The 16193-nt window shown below is 36.6% G+C and overlaps 8 protein-coding genes and 1 pseudogene across 8 annotated transcripts; 7 read left to right on the forward strand and 2 right to left on the reverse strand.

Moving 5' to 3' along the window:
* Positions 1–153: 153 nt before the first annotated feature.
* Positions 154–1620, reverse strand: LOC17885338 (60S ribosomal protein L24-2). Its single transcript, XM_006291900.2, has 5 exons — positions 1506–1620; positions 1060–1135; positions 850–951; positions 577–725; positions 154–484 (listed from the first exon to the last, which is right to left on the reverse strand). Exons 1-5 carry the CDS (start codon positions 1514–1516, stop codon positions 331–333), a joined length of 492 nt encoding a protein of 163 aa, XP_006291962.1. The 5' UTR covers positions 1517–1620; the 3' UTR covers positions 154–330.
* A 226-nt stretch (positions 1621–1846) lies between these two features.
* On the forward strand, positions 1847–4320 carry LOC17887108 (serine/threonine-protein kinase SRPK). The gene is made up of 4 exons (XM_006290827.2): positions 1847–2192; positions 2473–3402; positions 3550–3597; positions 3686–4320. Exons 1-4 carry the CDS (start codon positions 1998–2000, stop codon positions 4103–4105), a joined length of 1593 nt encoding a protein of 530 aa, XP_006290889.1. The 5' UTR covers positions 1847–1997; the 3' UTR covers positions 4106–4320.
* Positions 4321–4503: 183 nt separating this feature from the next.
* On the reverse strand, positions 4504–6199 carry LOC17885097 (late embryogenesis abundant protein At3g53040). The gene is made up of 3 exons (XM_006292596.2): positions 5257–6199; positions 5019–5176; positions 4504–4926 (listed from the first exon to the last, which is right to left on the reverse strand). The coding sequence occupies exons 1-3, from the start codon at positions 6166–6168 to the stop codon at positions 4635–4637; spliced, it is 1362 nt and encodes a 453-aa protein (XP_006292658.1). The 5' UTR covers positions 6169–6199; the 3' UTR covers positions 4504–4634.
* A 991-nt stretch (positions 6200–7190) lies between these two features.
* LOC17885529 (beta-galactosidase 16) lies at positions 7191–8012 on the forward strand. The gene is made up of 2 exons (XM_006293093.2): positions 7191–7547; positions 7651–8012. The coding sequence occupies exons 1-2, from the start codon at positions 7191–7193 to the stop codon at positions 7762–7764; spliced, it is 471 nt and encodes a 156-aa protein (XP_006293155.1). The 3' UTR covers positions 7765–8012.
* A 783-nt stretch (positions 8013–8795) lies between these two features.
* LOC111830661 (beta-galactosidase 15-like) lies at positions 8796–9399 on the forward strand. The gene is made up of 2 exons (XM_023783180.1): positions 8796–9164; positions 9277–9399. The coding sequence occupies exons 1-2, from the start codon at positions 8796–8798 to the stop codon at positions 9397–9399; spliced, it is 492 nt and encodes a 163-aa protein (XP_023638948.1).
* A 920-nt stretch (positions 9400–10319) lies between these two features.
* On the forward strand, positions 10320–10949 carry LOC17886561 (annotated as a pseudogene).
* Positions 10950–12017: 1068 nt separating this feature from the next.
* LOC17885221 lies at positions 12018–12413 on the forward strand. The gene is made up of 2 exons (XM_023783181.1): positions 12018–12113; positions 12192–12413. The coding sequence occupies exons 1-2, from the start codon at positions 12018–12020 to the stop codon at positions 12411–12413; spliced, it is 318 nt and encodes a 105-aa protein (XP_023638949.1).
* A 1083-nt stretch (positions 12414–13496) lies between these two features.
* LOC17885457 (beta-galactosidase 15) lies at positions 13497–14086 on the forward strand. Its single transcript, XM_006292987.1, has 2 exons — positions 13497–13871; positions 13973–14086. Exons 1-2 carry the CDS (start codon positions 13497–13499, stop codon positions 14084–14086), a joined length of 489 nt encoding a protein of 162 aa, XP_006293049.1.
* Positions 14087–14978: 892 nt separating this feature from the next.
* LOC17886692 (beta-galactosidase 6) lies at positions 14979–15775 on the forward strand. The gene is made up of 2 exons (XM_006292612.2): positions 14979–15444; positions 15544–15775. Exons 1-2 carry the CDS (start codon positions 15079–15081, stop codon positions 15655–15657), a joined length of 480 nt encoding a protein of 159 aa, XP_006292674.1. The 5' UTR covers positions 14979–15078; the 3' UTR covers positions 15658–15775.
* The last annotated feature ends 418 nt before the right edge of the window (positions 15776–16193 follow it).

Raw genomic sequence — 16193 nt, forward strand, 5'->3', positions numbered from 1 at the left:
TGGGTAACATAGTTAACGCCAATTAGAATAGACTATTGAACATAAACGCCATAGCAATCCCAAACATATGATCAGAGCCGTTGGCGTTTTGGAATGTTCAAATAATTTCATGAAACAGCAAAACTCTTCCGAATATACTGATGTGAGAGAGAGTGGTAAAATGAAGTTCATAAGCAGCAAAACTCTTTAAGTCTGAGATTATAAGAGTTGCAAAAGAGACAAAAACGAATAACAAGGTTTTACGTTTGGCATAACATACTGGAATCAACATCAACTATTAAAAAAGTAGCCACTAGCAGAAACACAAAGTGAAAAATATGGCTAGGCTCTTCAACGTTTGCCACCACCACCTCCCAACTTAGGACCTTTTCCTGCAGCTGCGGCTTTGGGGAAATTTGCCTTGACCTTCTGTTGCTTGGATGCAAATTCTACCTTCTTAGCCTTCTTTTCATCTTTTGTCTTTTTGATTCTTTCCTTGATCTCACTGTTCAATCAGCACAATTCATCTAAAAAGTCAATTACATTTCTTAAAATACATTTCAGAGTTGAAAGATTCAAAAGTGAAATAACACTAACCGGAGAGCAGCTTCTCTGGCTGCATCACGAACTTCTGGCTTCTCAGCTCTCTTCTTCTGAATAACCTCTAAGGTAGCACCAACAATGGACCTTGAGTATGGCTTCTTGGTGGCACGTCTTCTTCTCTTCACAGCCTCTTGAGCGGCATCCTATATAAATGAAACAGAATTATATAAGTATACTTGTCCGGGTCAAATCCTAATGCCTAACAGCAATAAGAGCTTACAGCCCACAAAACATAATAGAAACTAGAGCAAAACAATTAAGTTTTACCTTCTTATGTTGTTTCCTGTACATGGCAGTCCAGGTAAGCTTGGATGGCTTCAACTTATTGTGGAAGTACCTCTTGCATTTCGAGTTAGCAAACAAGAAAACCTGATCCACCATGAAAAACCAATGTCAACCATTAAGAGACTAGAATCTAATACATCTGGAGCTAGTAGAGATCAATTTCATAAACTCAGGATTCAAAAAGAAGCTAACCTGAGAGTCAGATCGGATAAATCTAATTCCCCTTCCTGGGTAAATCTTCTGCCCACTGAAACGACAAAGTTCCGTCCTGTATTCCAAAGATTACCACCAAATGAGACATGGCAACTAGATACAAACAAAGCAAATGATCTTTGGTAGTGAAGTATCTCAGTCTACATGATAGAAATGAATCATCTAATACCAAATAGACACCAATCATAGAACCCAGATCCATTTATAGCAGACCACAATTTAATCTTCATACACACAAAAAAACAAACTCTGACTACCAAACTAAAGCAGAGAGCGAATAAATATCACAAATTCCGATTGAAACAAGGAGCCAATCCGGTAAATGATTCTCTCCGGTAGTGTAAAGTCACGAATCATTACACTACGCGATGCCAATTACATTCAATAGAGGAACAGAAACAGAGAGAGATAGCAGATTTGATTACTTGAGAACCATGGTTGCTGCTGCTCCTCTTCGTCTTCGTCTTCTTCTTCCTGCTCAGGCTGCTCCCGGAAACCCTAGACTAGAAAACCCTAATTCAATCGATACTTATATATAAGAGACTACTACACTAACCCAAAGCCATTTTCGTGTATTTATAATACGTAGGCCCATACTTGCAGCCCATTAAATATGGGTATTAAAGAGGCCCGTAATTTTCTTAGCCCATATACTATTGTAGTGATGACGTCACATCTTCGTCCAATCATTTTTTTTTTCCTATAGCCGACGAACCTGTCAATGGACATAAAACGGCGACGTTTCGTAAAGGTAGATGAAAGAAGTTTGAACCAAGTAAGCCAAGCTCTCTCTTCTGCACAAGCTTCCAGAAAGAAAGAGATCCAAAATATTGGATTCAATCGTCGCCGGATATTCCAAGAGTAGAGACTAGATAGGAAAGATTAGTTCGTCTCCCGTCGCGTCTAGATTGGTGGATATGGAGGCGGAGAAGTGGAACAGCGACGGTGGTGAATACACGTCGGAAGACGAAGGAACGGAGGATTACCGGCGGGGAGGTTACCACGCCGTACGGATCGGTGACTCGTTCAAAAACGGCCGGTATGTTGCCCAGAGCAAACTCGGTTGGGGCCATTTCTCTACTGTTTGGCTTGCCTGGGACACTCAATCCTCTGTACGCACCTCTCTCTCGCCATTTTTTTCTATACGAATTGCTTGAAGCTAATCCTTAGATGGATTCGTAGTTAATTAGATGTTGGAAAATCGAATTTATTCGTTTTACTCTGTGTTGGTTAGGAACTAAGTTCAGATTCTTGCTCAATTAGTGAACTAATGGAAATTGTAATCTTTACTCCTTATTTGATTTGAATTTTGTGTATGTGGAGATGTTTGAACCCATTATTTGAAATGCTTTAGATATTGATTTCAGTGTTTTATTTGTGTGATATGTACAGAGATATGTGGCTCTAAAGGTGCAGAAGAGTGCTCAGCACTATACTGAGGCTGCCATGGATGAGATAACTATATTGCAACAGATTGCAGAGGGGGACACTGATGATACCAAATGTGTTGTGAAGCTTTTGGATCATTTCAAACACTCAGGTCCGAATGGGCAGCATGTATGTATGGTTTTTGAGTATTTGGGCGATAATCTGTTAACGCTGATAAAGTATTCTGATTACCGTGGCTTACCTATTCCGATGGTTAAAGAGATTTGTTACCACATGTTGGTTGGATTAGACTACTTGCATAAGCAGCTCTCGATAATACATACTGATCTGAAGCCTGAGAATGTTTTGTTACCGTCAACGATTGATCCGTCTAAAGATCCCAGGAAGTCCGGAGCTCCTCTGGTTCTTCCCAATGATAAGGATAAGACAGTTGACTCCAATGGGGATTTTGTCAAAAATCAAAAGACAGGAATTCGTAGAAAGGCAAAGCCTTCAGCTCAGGGAGATGCTGAGACTAAAGGCAATAATGAATCTGACAAAGTCCGTGGACCGGGATCACCAGTTAATGGAAAATCAAGTGTTGCAGAAAAATCAATAGAAGAAGATTGTCCTTCTACTTCTGCCACAAATGGATTAGATGGTAGCGAGAAAGGAAAGCAAGGCGGTAAGAAAGGGAGTCGATCAAGTAGAAGGCACCTTGTGGCATCTGCTGACCTCAAGTGTAAACTTGTTGACTTTGGTAACGCATGTTGGACATACAAACAGTTCACAAGCGACATCCAAACAAGACAGTATAGGTGTCCAGAAGTAATTCTTGGATCTAAATACTCTACATCTGCAGATCTCTGGTCCTTCGCTTGCATATGTTTTGAACTTGCCACTGGAGATGTACTTTTCGATCCTCATAGTGGTGATAATTATGATAGAGACGAGGTATGCTCAAGTTCCTGATGTCTATGTGTTGTGTGGTATCCTCATAGTTTTGGCTTTCTCTTATCTTGTCTTGTGGGATTATAGCTTAGATCGTTTTAATTTCGTTTATGGGAGTTTGGAGAATCTAATTGGCCTTTTCTGCTACAGGACCACTTGGCTCTGATGATGGAGCTTCTTGGGATGATGCCACGCAAGGTAGCAGAAGCATCAGCAGACAATTTGAGTTAAGATAATTGTTTTGACTATTCAAGCTCCAACTTTTTTCTTTGTTGTGTGTTTGCAGATAGCATTAGGAGGCCGCTACTCCAGAGATTTCTTTAATAGACATGGGGATCTTCGGCACATCAGAAGACTGCGTTTCTGGCCGATGAACAAAGTCCTGACCGAAAAATATGAGTTCAGTGAGCAAGATGCAAATGATTTGAGTGATTTTCTTGTTTCGATTCTTGATTTCGTCCCAGAGAAACGACCAACTGCGGCTCAGTGTCTATTACATCCCTGGATCAACTCTGGTCCTCGCTCTGTAAAATCTTCACTCTTATCTAAAGATGAAAAATCCGAAGACAAGCTCGATACAGAGAGAAAGAAGACAGAGAATGAGGAGCAAGAAGCTATGGAAGTTAAAATGGGGAACGTAGCTATATCATCCTCAGACTCCAAACCAGGTACGAGCCAAAGCTCCTCTCTTAAGCAACCAATTTGACTTCTGAGATTTGTAATTTCGATATCTGAGTTCTGTTCTGTAATTGAGCGAGGGAAACTTGAGATTTTAAAAGTCGGCTGTATCAGTGAGAGCACGAGTGAGAACCACATCAAAAGCTGTTTAATAGAAAGACTTGAGCTCTTCAACAGTCTATATATGCAGTCTCATATCCTGATTGTGTACTTATACGAATCCAATACCAAATTATTTACATATATCGTAATTAACATATTTGACTATCATCTTACAAAACCACTGATTAACTATTGTCTAATTCCTGTTTCCGGTTTGGTGCTAATGTTATCACACCATTACGTAGGCGGTATTGGTAAATTTATGATCATAGTTTAAATTTATGCGTAACGGTAGAGAAAAGGAAACAACAGGTAAATCACAAAAAGGCCTAAGAGAAAAGTAGTTTTATTACACAAATCTGAGATTGAAAAACAAAAAAAAAACATGATCAAACAAAAGCAAGAAACATTTTATCTTCTTTCACATAAAAGCAAACGCAGGCGTTACTATTACATCACAGCTTTCCTTTCTCTTCAACGACGACTTTGCCTCTCCCTTCATCTTCATCCATCTCCCCAACATCGTTAAAAGTTTGACCAGTCATCTGATCCGACGTTTTCAGGGTTGTTGCCACATGTCCAGGCCTCGTATCTTTCACGTCAACCGTCACAGTTGTCTTCCCCGTACCTTCCGTCGCCGCCCGTCTCTCATCATCAGACTGCGTCGTGGCACCGGTCAGCTTGCTCTTTATCGCTCCCGTCATGTTCCCCAACGCGCCCATTATGGATCCCTTCCCTTCTTCACCTCTACAAAAATACAATTACAACTAAGTAAAAATTTAGGCCCTTGGATCAAATCCAAATATATTCTAAGTGTATCATGTTCTATACGGCTATACCTTTGGGCAACGGAATCCTTAGTCTCATGGGCTTTGTCAGCCGCCGATTCTCTGCTCTGTTGCGTCTTTCTAGAAGCATCCTCTTCAAGTTCTTTGCCCTCAAGTTTCATCTCTTCCATCTTTCGCCTTGCTTCTTCTCCTGCGTCCTCCATTTTCTCCTATTAATTAACAATACAGGTCATTTTAGTTACCAACTACGCATATCTACATACATTTAACTATTCTGCTAGTCTATTACCTTGGCCGTGTCTTTGGTCTCAACGGCCTTTTGTTTGGTTTCCTCTGTCTTGCCAGACAAGAAACCCATAGCTCTCTTTGCCGTGTCCACCGCACTATCCTTTAGTTCACCAATCTTACTCACTCCCGCATCTTTCCCTTCCGTCGCCTTCTCTGCCGTATAGTCTTTATATTCACCCATTTTCTCAGCCGTCTTATCTTTTGCTTCCCTAGCCTTATCCGCAGTGTAATCCGCAGTTTCCTTTGCTTTTTCTGCCGTCTTATCTTTGGCTTCTTTCGCCTTATCGACGGTGTAGTCCTTATACTCGCCCATCTTCTCTGCAGTCTTGTCTTTGGCCTCTGTTGCCTTCTCGACAGTGTAATCTTTGTATTCTCCCACTTTCTCCGCCGTCTTGTCTTTAGCTTCTCTCGCCTTCTCTGCCGTGTAATCTGCGGTCTCCTTTGTCTTATCCGCGGTCTTATCTTTTGCTTCTCTCGCCTTCTCTGCCGTGTAATCTGCGGTTTCCTTAGCCTTATCCGCTGTCTTATCTTTAGCTTCTCTCGCCTTTTCAGCCGTGTAATCAGCAGTTTCCTTTGTCTTCTGCGCAGTACTGTCTCTAACCTGTCCGGCCTTCTCTCCGGTGGCGTCTCTCATCCCCGCTGCTTTCTCCGATGCAACACCGGCTCCATCTCTGGTAGAATCAGCCGCATCATGGCTTTTACCGATCACTGCTTCCTTCGTTCCTTGCACCGCCTTCATCACCGAGCCAATTAGCCCTGGCCTCTCCGGCTCGGTCGTCGTTGTCTTCTCCGTCACCTTGTACGTCACATCCCCTCTGTTGATATCTTTCAAATCTTCAGCGGCTAGACTCGCCGCGGCCTCAGCTCTCTCTGACTTCGCGGACCTCTCTGCCTCCCGTTGTCCCGATGCCATGGTTTTTTCTTTTTGTTGTTGCTTGGATTCCAAGAAAGATGTTTTATTTCTATAAATATTTCGAATACTCGCAAGTGTTAATGAGCGTTTAGAGCTGCTTGTTGGTTTTATAGGAAATGTTTTGGTTATAACAAGACGCCACGTGATGACATTGATAAAGCAAAAGTTGCCACGTCTGTTCTGGCCTTTTTCCTCATTTTCCGAATTCATTCATCCAAATACCCTTTCTGCGCGACACGTATCTGAGACGATCGTCCTATTGAGAGGCCATGCCACGTGGGCTTTTCATGCATCGAGAGAGCTTGGACTTAACGTGTAAGGAAGTGACTATGGTCGGCTCTCACATACTTCTTAATTTCGTACTCACATACCTCTAAATTGTGTACTACGAGTATTTAAAATGGATGTTCCTTTTTCTTTCTTTCAATTATTTGTGTTAATTTAGAGAATTTGTCGCACCAAAATCGCATAACATCCCACAATCGAGAGGTAAGCAGAACGAAATCCGTATCGACGAAAAGAATAGAAGTACCTTAATTCATACTGACGTACGTTTTCACTGTAACTTCATAATTTAGGGTCGAGCAGAAAATAATAACGTTAATTAAGATCCTTCTAAGTGTAAAATATATAGTTATTACATAATTTGTTCAATTGACAGAAAAAGGTAAATTTTCGATAATGTAGTTTTGGGAATTTTATACAATATTTTTCATTTTACATAAGACAGTTTAACCGCTTTCACGAATCATTTAAAAATGTTTTTTACATTTTACATTTTTGCTACTGTAAATGCAAACTTCTTTTTTTTTTTGTGGACAGAACCTATTAATGATTGGCTATTTTTAAGTAATCGTAGAAAAGTCAAAAAGTATTATCATTCACTAACTTATCCGAAAGCCAAGTAAAAAATCAAGGGGAAACTTTCCGACCACATCGACAGCTCGAAATTACCTCTCATATAAATAATTCAAGAAAATCCATTAATAGTTTTTTCATTCTTTTTGATAATTTTATGAGAAATGGGAACTTCACATTGCCGTCGTCTTCATGGCTTTATTTTGCTTTTTGTTATGTTTCTTTCCTCTGTGGTTAGTCTAGCTTCAAAGATGGATCACGTTACTTTCCATGGTGACCGCCGGAAACGTAGTCTTTCTGGCTCCAGTGATTCCTCTCTTAGTGAGTCTGGTGGATATAAATTGTGCGTGACTCATAGAGAGGCTAAGGATGGTAAACCAATGCCATTGGATTTTGATTGTGAGAAAGGAGATGTTATCTCAAACATCACTTTCGCCGACTATGGTCAAGCCACTGGTACCTGTGGTAAATTTAAACGCGGTAGTTGCGGAGCTAAGAATACCTTGAATATCGTCAGAAAGGTAAATCAAATCAAATCAACATTAGTAATATTTATTATTTTTTTCCAAATAGTGTTCTTAATTATTGTTATCGTGTTTGTTTTTTTTTTTTTTTTGGGTGCAGAAATGTCTTAGGAAAGAGAAGTGTAAGTTGTTTGTTCCGGACAAGATTTTTGGTCCGAGCCACTGCAAGGGACCTGTTAGACTCGTTATTGACGCTACTTGTCGGAAAGCTTAGTTTTTTTTTGGTTTTGTTTCCTACGTAGTAACGTACTTTACACGTTTTGTTTCAGATTCCAAAGGTTGAACTCCTTTCCGAGTTCAACTTTTTCTTTTCTGCTTCGGTTAATTTGAGTTTGATTAGCCCAAGTCCTTTGTAACTTTTTTTTTCCTTCTTTGATAAAAATTCTTTTGTAACTGATTATAAAGAGTTTCTGATAATTAATAAAGCGTGAGTAGGCAGTAGTTAGTTGTTTTCAAATTCTATATATGCGTTCTATATTCTCTTAGAATCAACAAATACAAGATATATATATATACTATTGGTGATGAAGATACATGCATAAATAATGCATTGTTTCAATTGAGCTAGCTGTGTTACAAAAGCAATGACATCCAAAAAAAAAAAAAAAAGCAATGACATCCGTTACGGTTAGACAAAAACCATAGGACGCATATGTTGTTGGCAACATCTGCTATATGTTTACCATGTTTTGTATGATTTCTTGGTATATGTTAGTCACCATCTATTTTCTATGTATTAGCCATGAGACTGATCTTAATTTGCGTAGTTATTGCAATGTTTTTGTTTTTCAGACCAATTATTTTCAGAATTTTGAACACCATTGTCTTTAGGCACCAAATATTGGAAGTAGACGAATGAATAATTTTTTTTTCTTTGATATGAGAATGAAATTGTTATAAAACGTAATAAATCCAAAGATGAATACTAATTAGTCTTCCGGCCTTCAATAAAGTTCATAAGCAGAGTACGTTGGTAGTGGAAAAGTAAGAAGAAATGTCATTTCACCAACACCTCCTAATGCCAAATTTAGAACAAAATTGAAACAACAAATTGATAGAAAACTTCGCAACCACATCCGCAAACAAATTCGCATCTCCAAGAATATGAGACTATCATATTATTATTTTAGTCTAAATAAAATATCTAAACATTACATATTTATATTTAGCCAGTTATAAGTAGCTATCTTAGCATTTTTCATTATCTTTCTGAATTATAAGGGAACAAAAAAAAGTAGAATGAAAATGGAAACTACTACACATTACTGTCTTTCTCGTCATGGATTCATCATTTTGCTTCTTGTTACGTTAGTTTCTAATTACGTGTCTTGTTTAGATTCAAGGATCAACGGTTCTTATGATAACACAAGAGACATCATAATCCACCGTTATAGGAAACGTGTTCTCTCCAGTTCCAAATCTGGAGAACCGAATCAACAGCCACTGTGCTTAGAGACACCGGGGCCTAAAGACATAGTGCCCATCTTATGTGTTGATGGATATGTTATTTCTGATATAAAATTCGCCGACTATGGCCAACCCACTGGTGACTGTGAAAGCACATTTAAACGTGGAAACTGCGGTGCACCTGCTACTTTGAGGCTCGTCAAAAAGGTCTAATCTAAACATATATTTTGATAATCTATTTAATTTAATTTCAATGAAGTATTAGTACAGCCTATTATATCTTATCTTATGATGAATTATTGTTCTTGTTTATATGCAGAATTGTCTTGGAAAACAAGAATGTTATTTTCTACTGAGAGACGAGATGTTTGGTCCGACCCATTGTAAAGGACCTGTTCGTTTCGCTTTTTCCGGTTCTTGTAAGAAGAAAAGAAAAAATTAACTTAACGGATTAGTGAAGTTGTTGTTGCTGATCATATTTGTAGAGTGCATCTTTTATTTGGTTATTTGTTTTGGACTCTTTAATTTTCCTCTCCGATTATGCATAAGAAAGAGTGTTATAATCAAATATGCTATTATCAAATCAGCTATGAAAAGATATACCAGCCAACAAGTAATTAAAGCTTAGTGTTGTGTAACAGTGTAAGAGGGACTACAGATAACTTAATTGGTAGTTTGTACTAATTGTGTCAATGTGATCGATATTGACTTCCCATCCGTATACAAATCGGCATAATTCTGCATTTAAGAAACAAAGATGTATTAGTTGTTTTGATATTAAGGAAAATAAAGTAGAGAAAGAACACAAAATATTCAAATATATAAAAAGACTTAAATCACCACATCCATATTTCTTAAAGAAATAATTTTTCACCTAGCCAAATAAAGTTTGGAGCAAATTTTTTTTTTTAGTCAGATTTACTGTTGGTGCACAAAACCTTATCTAAAGAAGAAGGTCAATTTTCAAACTTTCACACACCAACTCTTCATAACATTAAAATAGGTTTACGCATATGATTTATATATGTCTATAAACATAGCATATGTACATGGGTAAGTATAATAATACAATCAGTTAGCTAGACAAGAGCCTGAAGATGTATGTGTGGGATGTGATACCAATTAACTATCTATCTTTTTTTTTACGAAACTAATTCAATTATCTTCTGAATATGCAAATATTGGTTATTTAGTTATTTAGTAATCGTGAAAAAGTCAGAATGAATGTCCTTCACCAACACCTCCGAAAGCCAAGAAGTATGAAAAATGAAAGAAAAAATAAGAAAATACACACGTAAGTAGTCTGCTTAGTATTTTCATTATCCATCTGATTTTGTAAGCGAGAGCCAAAACAAAACAAAAATGGAAACTTCACATTATCTTTGTCGTCATGGCTTCATCATTTTACTTCTTGTTATGTTTCTTTCATCTCTTTCGAGTCTTGCTTCATCAAGAAACAACGGTTCTTTCGATGCAAGAGGCACTCAAATCGACAGTGATCTAAAACATATAAACTCCAATTCAAAGTCTGGTGGATCGTCTCCGCCTCCACGGGGCAAAGAATATCCTCTGTGCGGGTTAAATAAACCGTCTGAGGATGGTATCATATTCGCACCTTTTGCGATAAAGGATATGTGTTTTCGCAGATCAAATTTGCCGACTATGGTCAGCCCAGTGGTTCGTCATGTGAAACGCTTAAACGTGGAAACTGTGGTGCGCCTGCTACTTTGAGACTCGTCAAAGAGGTTTTGTTTACAAAGTTAATTACTCAACAACAATATCAATTTGTTTAACGTACGATAAGACTTTTCTTATTGAATTTGTTAATTTATTGTATTCATGCAGAATTGTCTTGGAAAAGAACGGTGTAGGATTTATATTACAGACGAGATGTTTGGCCCGACGCATTGTAAAGGACCTGTTAATTTCGTTTTTTCTGCTATTTGTAAAAAAAACTTAAAAGTTTTCTTAATTGTTTCCTACGTTAAGTGAAAGTTATTCTTTGATTATAACGTTTTTTTTTTCTTTCCTTTATTGTTTTGATGCAACGCATCTTTATGTTGTTGATTTAGAGTACGGAATACACCAAATTAGGACTTTTATTTCCTATTCAATCTTTGAAAAATATATATATTTGAATTTAGACCTAGCTTCTCATGGTTGACAAAAAAAAAAAGACCTAGCTTCTCATGCCTAGTTTTCCTACGTGTGGATAAGAGATATATCCATATAGTGTATATATTGTAATGAGCTGTGGAGTTTAACTGGAAACCTGATGATATATTTTACCGCACACTCTAAGAATCATATCTGTTCAACGACACAAATCTATGTTTCAAGGAGTAAACACGAGCTACTAGCTAGTATTCATATCGTTCTTCACTTCATGGATATTTTTTTCGTCATGCTCATGAGCCTCTTGAAAAATACATTTTTTCCTGTGATTTTAATATTATAGAAGATGAAGCTGGAACTCTCAAAATAATCAACGTAACTAACCCAAAAAAAAGAACTGCAGAATAATTTGTGGAACGTTCTTGATTAGTCAAAAACTGCGGGATAACGTTTCCGAAACCTTAAAATTAACGTGAAAAGTTTGTAACCTTAAAATAAAATTAAAATCACTTTTATTTTACTGTGATGGATACAAATATATAAGAGCAAAATTATAAGTTTGTAACCTTAAAATAAAATTAAAATCAATTAGAAGAGACAAAACTCTAATATAGATCAACGGATAATTGTGAAACAAAATAAAATCTGTTTCCAAAAGTTTTTTTTTTTGTTTACTTTTTTCCTTTTTTCCACTGAAAACGCAAATTAATACATAATCGTGGAAAAGTCAGACTCATGTCCTTCACCAACACCTCCGAAACCCAAGAATTAGTAGAAAATTAACAGAAAAATTTGTGGATACTCTTCCGCACATGAAGTCGTCTCTCAACAAACTTTAATTATCTAAGTTTCAATGAAAAAAAAAAAACTTACCTATATATATAACTACGTCCTTGTAGTAGCATATATGTAAATAGCATTTTCACTACACAAACAAGCAGTAAGATGGAAGCTACTACTCATAGCCGTCGTCATGGCTTCATCATATTAGTTCTTGTTCTGTTTCTTTCCTCTTTGTATTGTTCAGCTACAAAAATGGACGTAAATCATGATACAAGAGGCATCAAAGTAGAAGTTGGCCTAAAACATAACCTCTCTGATTCTAACCCTCGTAGTGAGTTTGGGAGTTCTTTTCCTACGTTGGGAAATGACCAGATTCCAGTTTGTCGTCACCAAAACAGGTCTAGGGCCCCTGTATTGATATTTGATTGCAAAGAGAAAGGATATGTTTTCACAAAGATCAATTTCGCCGACTACGGCCATGCAAGTGGTGATTGTGGTAACTTTAAACGCGGCGATTGCGGCGCACCGGCTACCTTGAGGCTCGTCAAAAAGGTTTAAATTCATCCTTCTAAGAAAACATTAATAGTATCTTAACATATTGATTTGATTGTACGTACCAGTACCCAGTTCATTATGATGGTTCACACCTTTATTTTGATGGAGAATGATATTTCAAGAAATCTTATAAATTATTATTATTCGTGCAGAACTGTCTTGGGAAATGGCAGTGTGTGCTTTTTCTGGGGAGAGGGGACGAGATGTTTGGTCCGACGCACTGCAAGAGTCCTCCTTGGTTTGTTGTTGAAGCTACTTGTACAAAAACTTAGGATTTTTCTTCTGCTTAAGCGTCTTTTCAAGTGTTTCTTTATAAATTTTTTCCGAGTCTTGTTATTAATTTTTACTAGGGTTCGTACTCCCACAAATTTGTGGAATTTTGTATTATTCGTTAGATCGACTAAATTATAGTACCGTTTTGTTTCATATTTTCTGACTCGAATTCTAATGATTTAATTTTTTAAAAATTAAGTCAGATATTTCAGTTCAAATTAAAGAAAAATACACAAACAATAAACCTCATTAAGCTTAAAGAAATCAAGCTCAATGTGAAGAGAGGATTGAGTGTAAAGAGAAGAGATTGAATCGAACCCAAAACTCAATGAAGTGTGCGACTAAAAAAGAAATATGTATGTAGTTATTGATATATTATAAGAGAAAAGAAATAATAGCTAAATAATTGATTTTTTCCTTTTCTTGTAAACATGACATATCCAAATAAATAACGTACAACCAACAAGCCAAAAGTTCTAAAAATCTAAAAAACTAAAAAACTATAACGGATGGTTGTGAAAAACTTCTTTTATTCTTCACTTATCAAACATAGTAGTAGTAATCTATTAATAAGTACTCGTGGAAAAGTTCAGAAGGAATATGTCTTTCCCTAACACCTCCGAAAACAAAGAAATAATTGAATTGAAGAAATATAAATACAAATTGACAGAAAAATTTGTGGCCACATGCATCTACACACGAATTCGCCTCTTCAAAACTTAAGTTTTGATAAAAGAATAAAAAAAAAAAAGAACCTATAACTACATCATAACGTTTTCCATTTATTTTTTCCTATAATGAGAACAGAAAAAAATGGATACTTCACATAGTTGTCGCTGTTATCATGGCTTCGTTTTGCTTCTTGTCCTGATTTATTCCTCTGTGTTTGGTTTCTCTTCAAAGATTGATGCAAGAGGGATCAAAATCAACGTTGACCAAAAACGTTTTCTCTCAGATTCCAATCACCACCCTCGTAGCGAGTTTATGGGATCTCTACAAAATGGCAAGGAACATTTAGCGTGTACTAATCATAAATCTGTTCAAGGTCCGGTAACGCGTCTGTATTGCCGGGACGGATATGTTATCACCAAGATCAATTTTGCCGACTATGGCAATCCCACTGGTACATGTGAAAACTTTAGACGCGGCAATTGTGGCGCACCAGCTACCTTGAGGATCGTCAAAAAGGTTGCCAAACTTAACTTAAGTAGCACTATGATCTTTTCTTCATGTGGAGTAGTAAGTATTAATTATTTTAATGCATCTTATCGTTGGTATTATTTGTGCAGAATTGTCTTGGAAAACCGAAGTGTGTATTTTTAGTTACGGATGAGATGTTTGGTCCGAGTCATTGCAAGGGACCTCCTACACTCGCGATTGACGCCACTTGCACAAAAAACTAGCTAGGTTTCATGATATTCCTACTAAAGGGTTTTGTTAATTATAGACTTATAGAGATCTATATATATTGATGTTTCTCTAAATCTCTTTCGTTTTGATCAAGTTGTACGTTGTTGGTGTCATAACTTCTTATTCACAACACATGATGAGGTTCTTTGATGCACGGATCTTTATGTTGTCGATCAAGTTTTCAAGCGTTTAAATTATATCATTAACGTAGTCAGGCTTTGATTGTTTTAGGGAATCCCATGATATGATCAGTTTAGGGTCAAATCAGCTTGATCAATATTTAACTTATCGGACCAACATAACTTTGAATATCACTTTGGTTTAAGTTGTTTGAATTTCCATTTCAAAACCACTTGATGTATGATCAACGAGTATATGGAATGACAAGGACGAGAATATTACAAACAAACACAAACCTTCTGAAACTGTGAAAGTTAGAGATATCTGAAATTTAGTCCTAAAATTTGAAATCATCGTATTTTATGGTACAATATATAGAATTATCATTACTTTGGTGTAGGAAGTTAAGAACACAAATGAAATTTCATGACATGTATATATATTAGCAAATAACATAAATATACGTACTCTTTTTTTTTTTTTTTTGGTAACATAAATATACGTACTCTCATATATAAAACTATAACTTAATTAGCAAAGACAGACAACAATCTAAAAGATCAACATATAATTATGAAACAATTAAAAATGTTATAATTTTCCTTTTCACTGGAAATGCAAAACTATTAATAAAGTACTCGTGGAAAAGTCAGCGGGAATGTCTTTCACTAAACTCCTCCGAAAACCAAGAATAAAAACAAGAGAATGGAAAAAAATATAGAGGAAATTTCGTGGCCACATCTACCAACGAATTCGCCTCCACCACAAAACTTTGATTAGTCCATAAGAGTAGTCTACTTAATTATTTTCGATAACTTATTAACTTGGTTATGAGAACATAAAAAGAAAAAAGAAAAAAAGAAAAATGAATACTTTACGTGCTTGTCGTCATCATCAGCATGTCTTAATTATGCTTCTTGTTCTACTTCATTCCTCTCTGTTTTGTTTAGCTTCAAAGATGGATGTTTCTTATAATTATGATGAACGAAACATCATGATCGACGGTGACCAGAAACGTTTTCTCACAACTTCATCTCGACATGGCAAGGAACATGTAGCATGTACGAATCAAGAACCTGATCCCGGTCCGCTGACACGTATTTCTTGCAATGGACCTGGATATGTTATGACGAAGATCAATTTCGCTGAGTATGGTAATCCCACTGGTACATGTGGACACTTTAGACACGGCAATTGCCGCTCACAAGCGACCATGAGGATCGTCAAAAAGGTTAATTAACAAAAAAATAAACTTACATTAATGTTGGTTTCTGCCTTTTCCTTCACGTGGAGTAAAATCATAAACATTTCAATAAATCTTATTGTGCAGAATTGTCTTGGAAAAGAGAGGTGTCACCTTTTTGTTACGGACGAGATGTTCGGTCCGAGCCACTGCGAAGGAGCTCCTATGCTCGCTGTTGAAACCACTTGTACAAAAGCTTAGGTTTTCATATATATTAGTTTTCTCCCTTTTAGATCTCGTTTTGGACAAGTTTTTGTGTTTCTCGTTTTTTCCATGCTTGGATCTTTATGTTGTCGATCATCATGTTTTAAATGTTTGATCTTGGTCACTAATTTTAACCCTTCTACTTTTACATATTGACGAGATACGGATTTTTTTTTTTTTTTACTATTTATACTCTTCGATATGGAAGTGATCAAACTAATGGTGAAATCTTATCGAACCTTGCACTCTAAATATTAAATACATTAACAAGCTCGATTAAGCCTACGTGAACTACTCTATTAATAACGGCAACTTGCAGCTGTTGTGAAGTAATAACACGACATTATGAATTTTTAACTCAACTAATTAGATACAAGATAGTAGTTACGTAGTATATCAGAAGTAGTAAAAGTCTTTTATAAATCAAGAAATAGGTGGATGGATTTGTATAAAAGTATTTTATAAAAGCAGCATCACGCGTTAATTAATATGCAATTTGTGAAAATTATGATCCTTTAAGAGTTTAAGTTTAA

The sequence above is a fragment of the Capsella rubella genome, unplaced genomic scaffold (genome assembly GCF_000375325.1).
Source record: "Capsella rubella cultivar Monte Gargano unplaced genomic scaffold, Caprub1_0 scaffold_5, whole genome shotgun sequence".
NCBI classification, from domain to species: domain Eukaryota; kingdom Viridiplantae; phylum Streptophyta; class Magnoliopsida; order Brassicales; family Brassicaceae; genus Capsella; species Capsella rubella.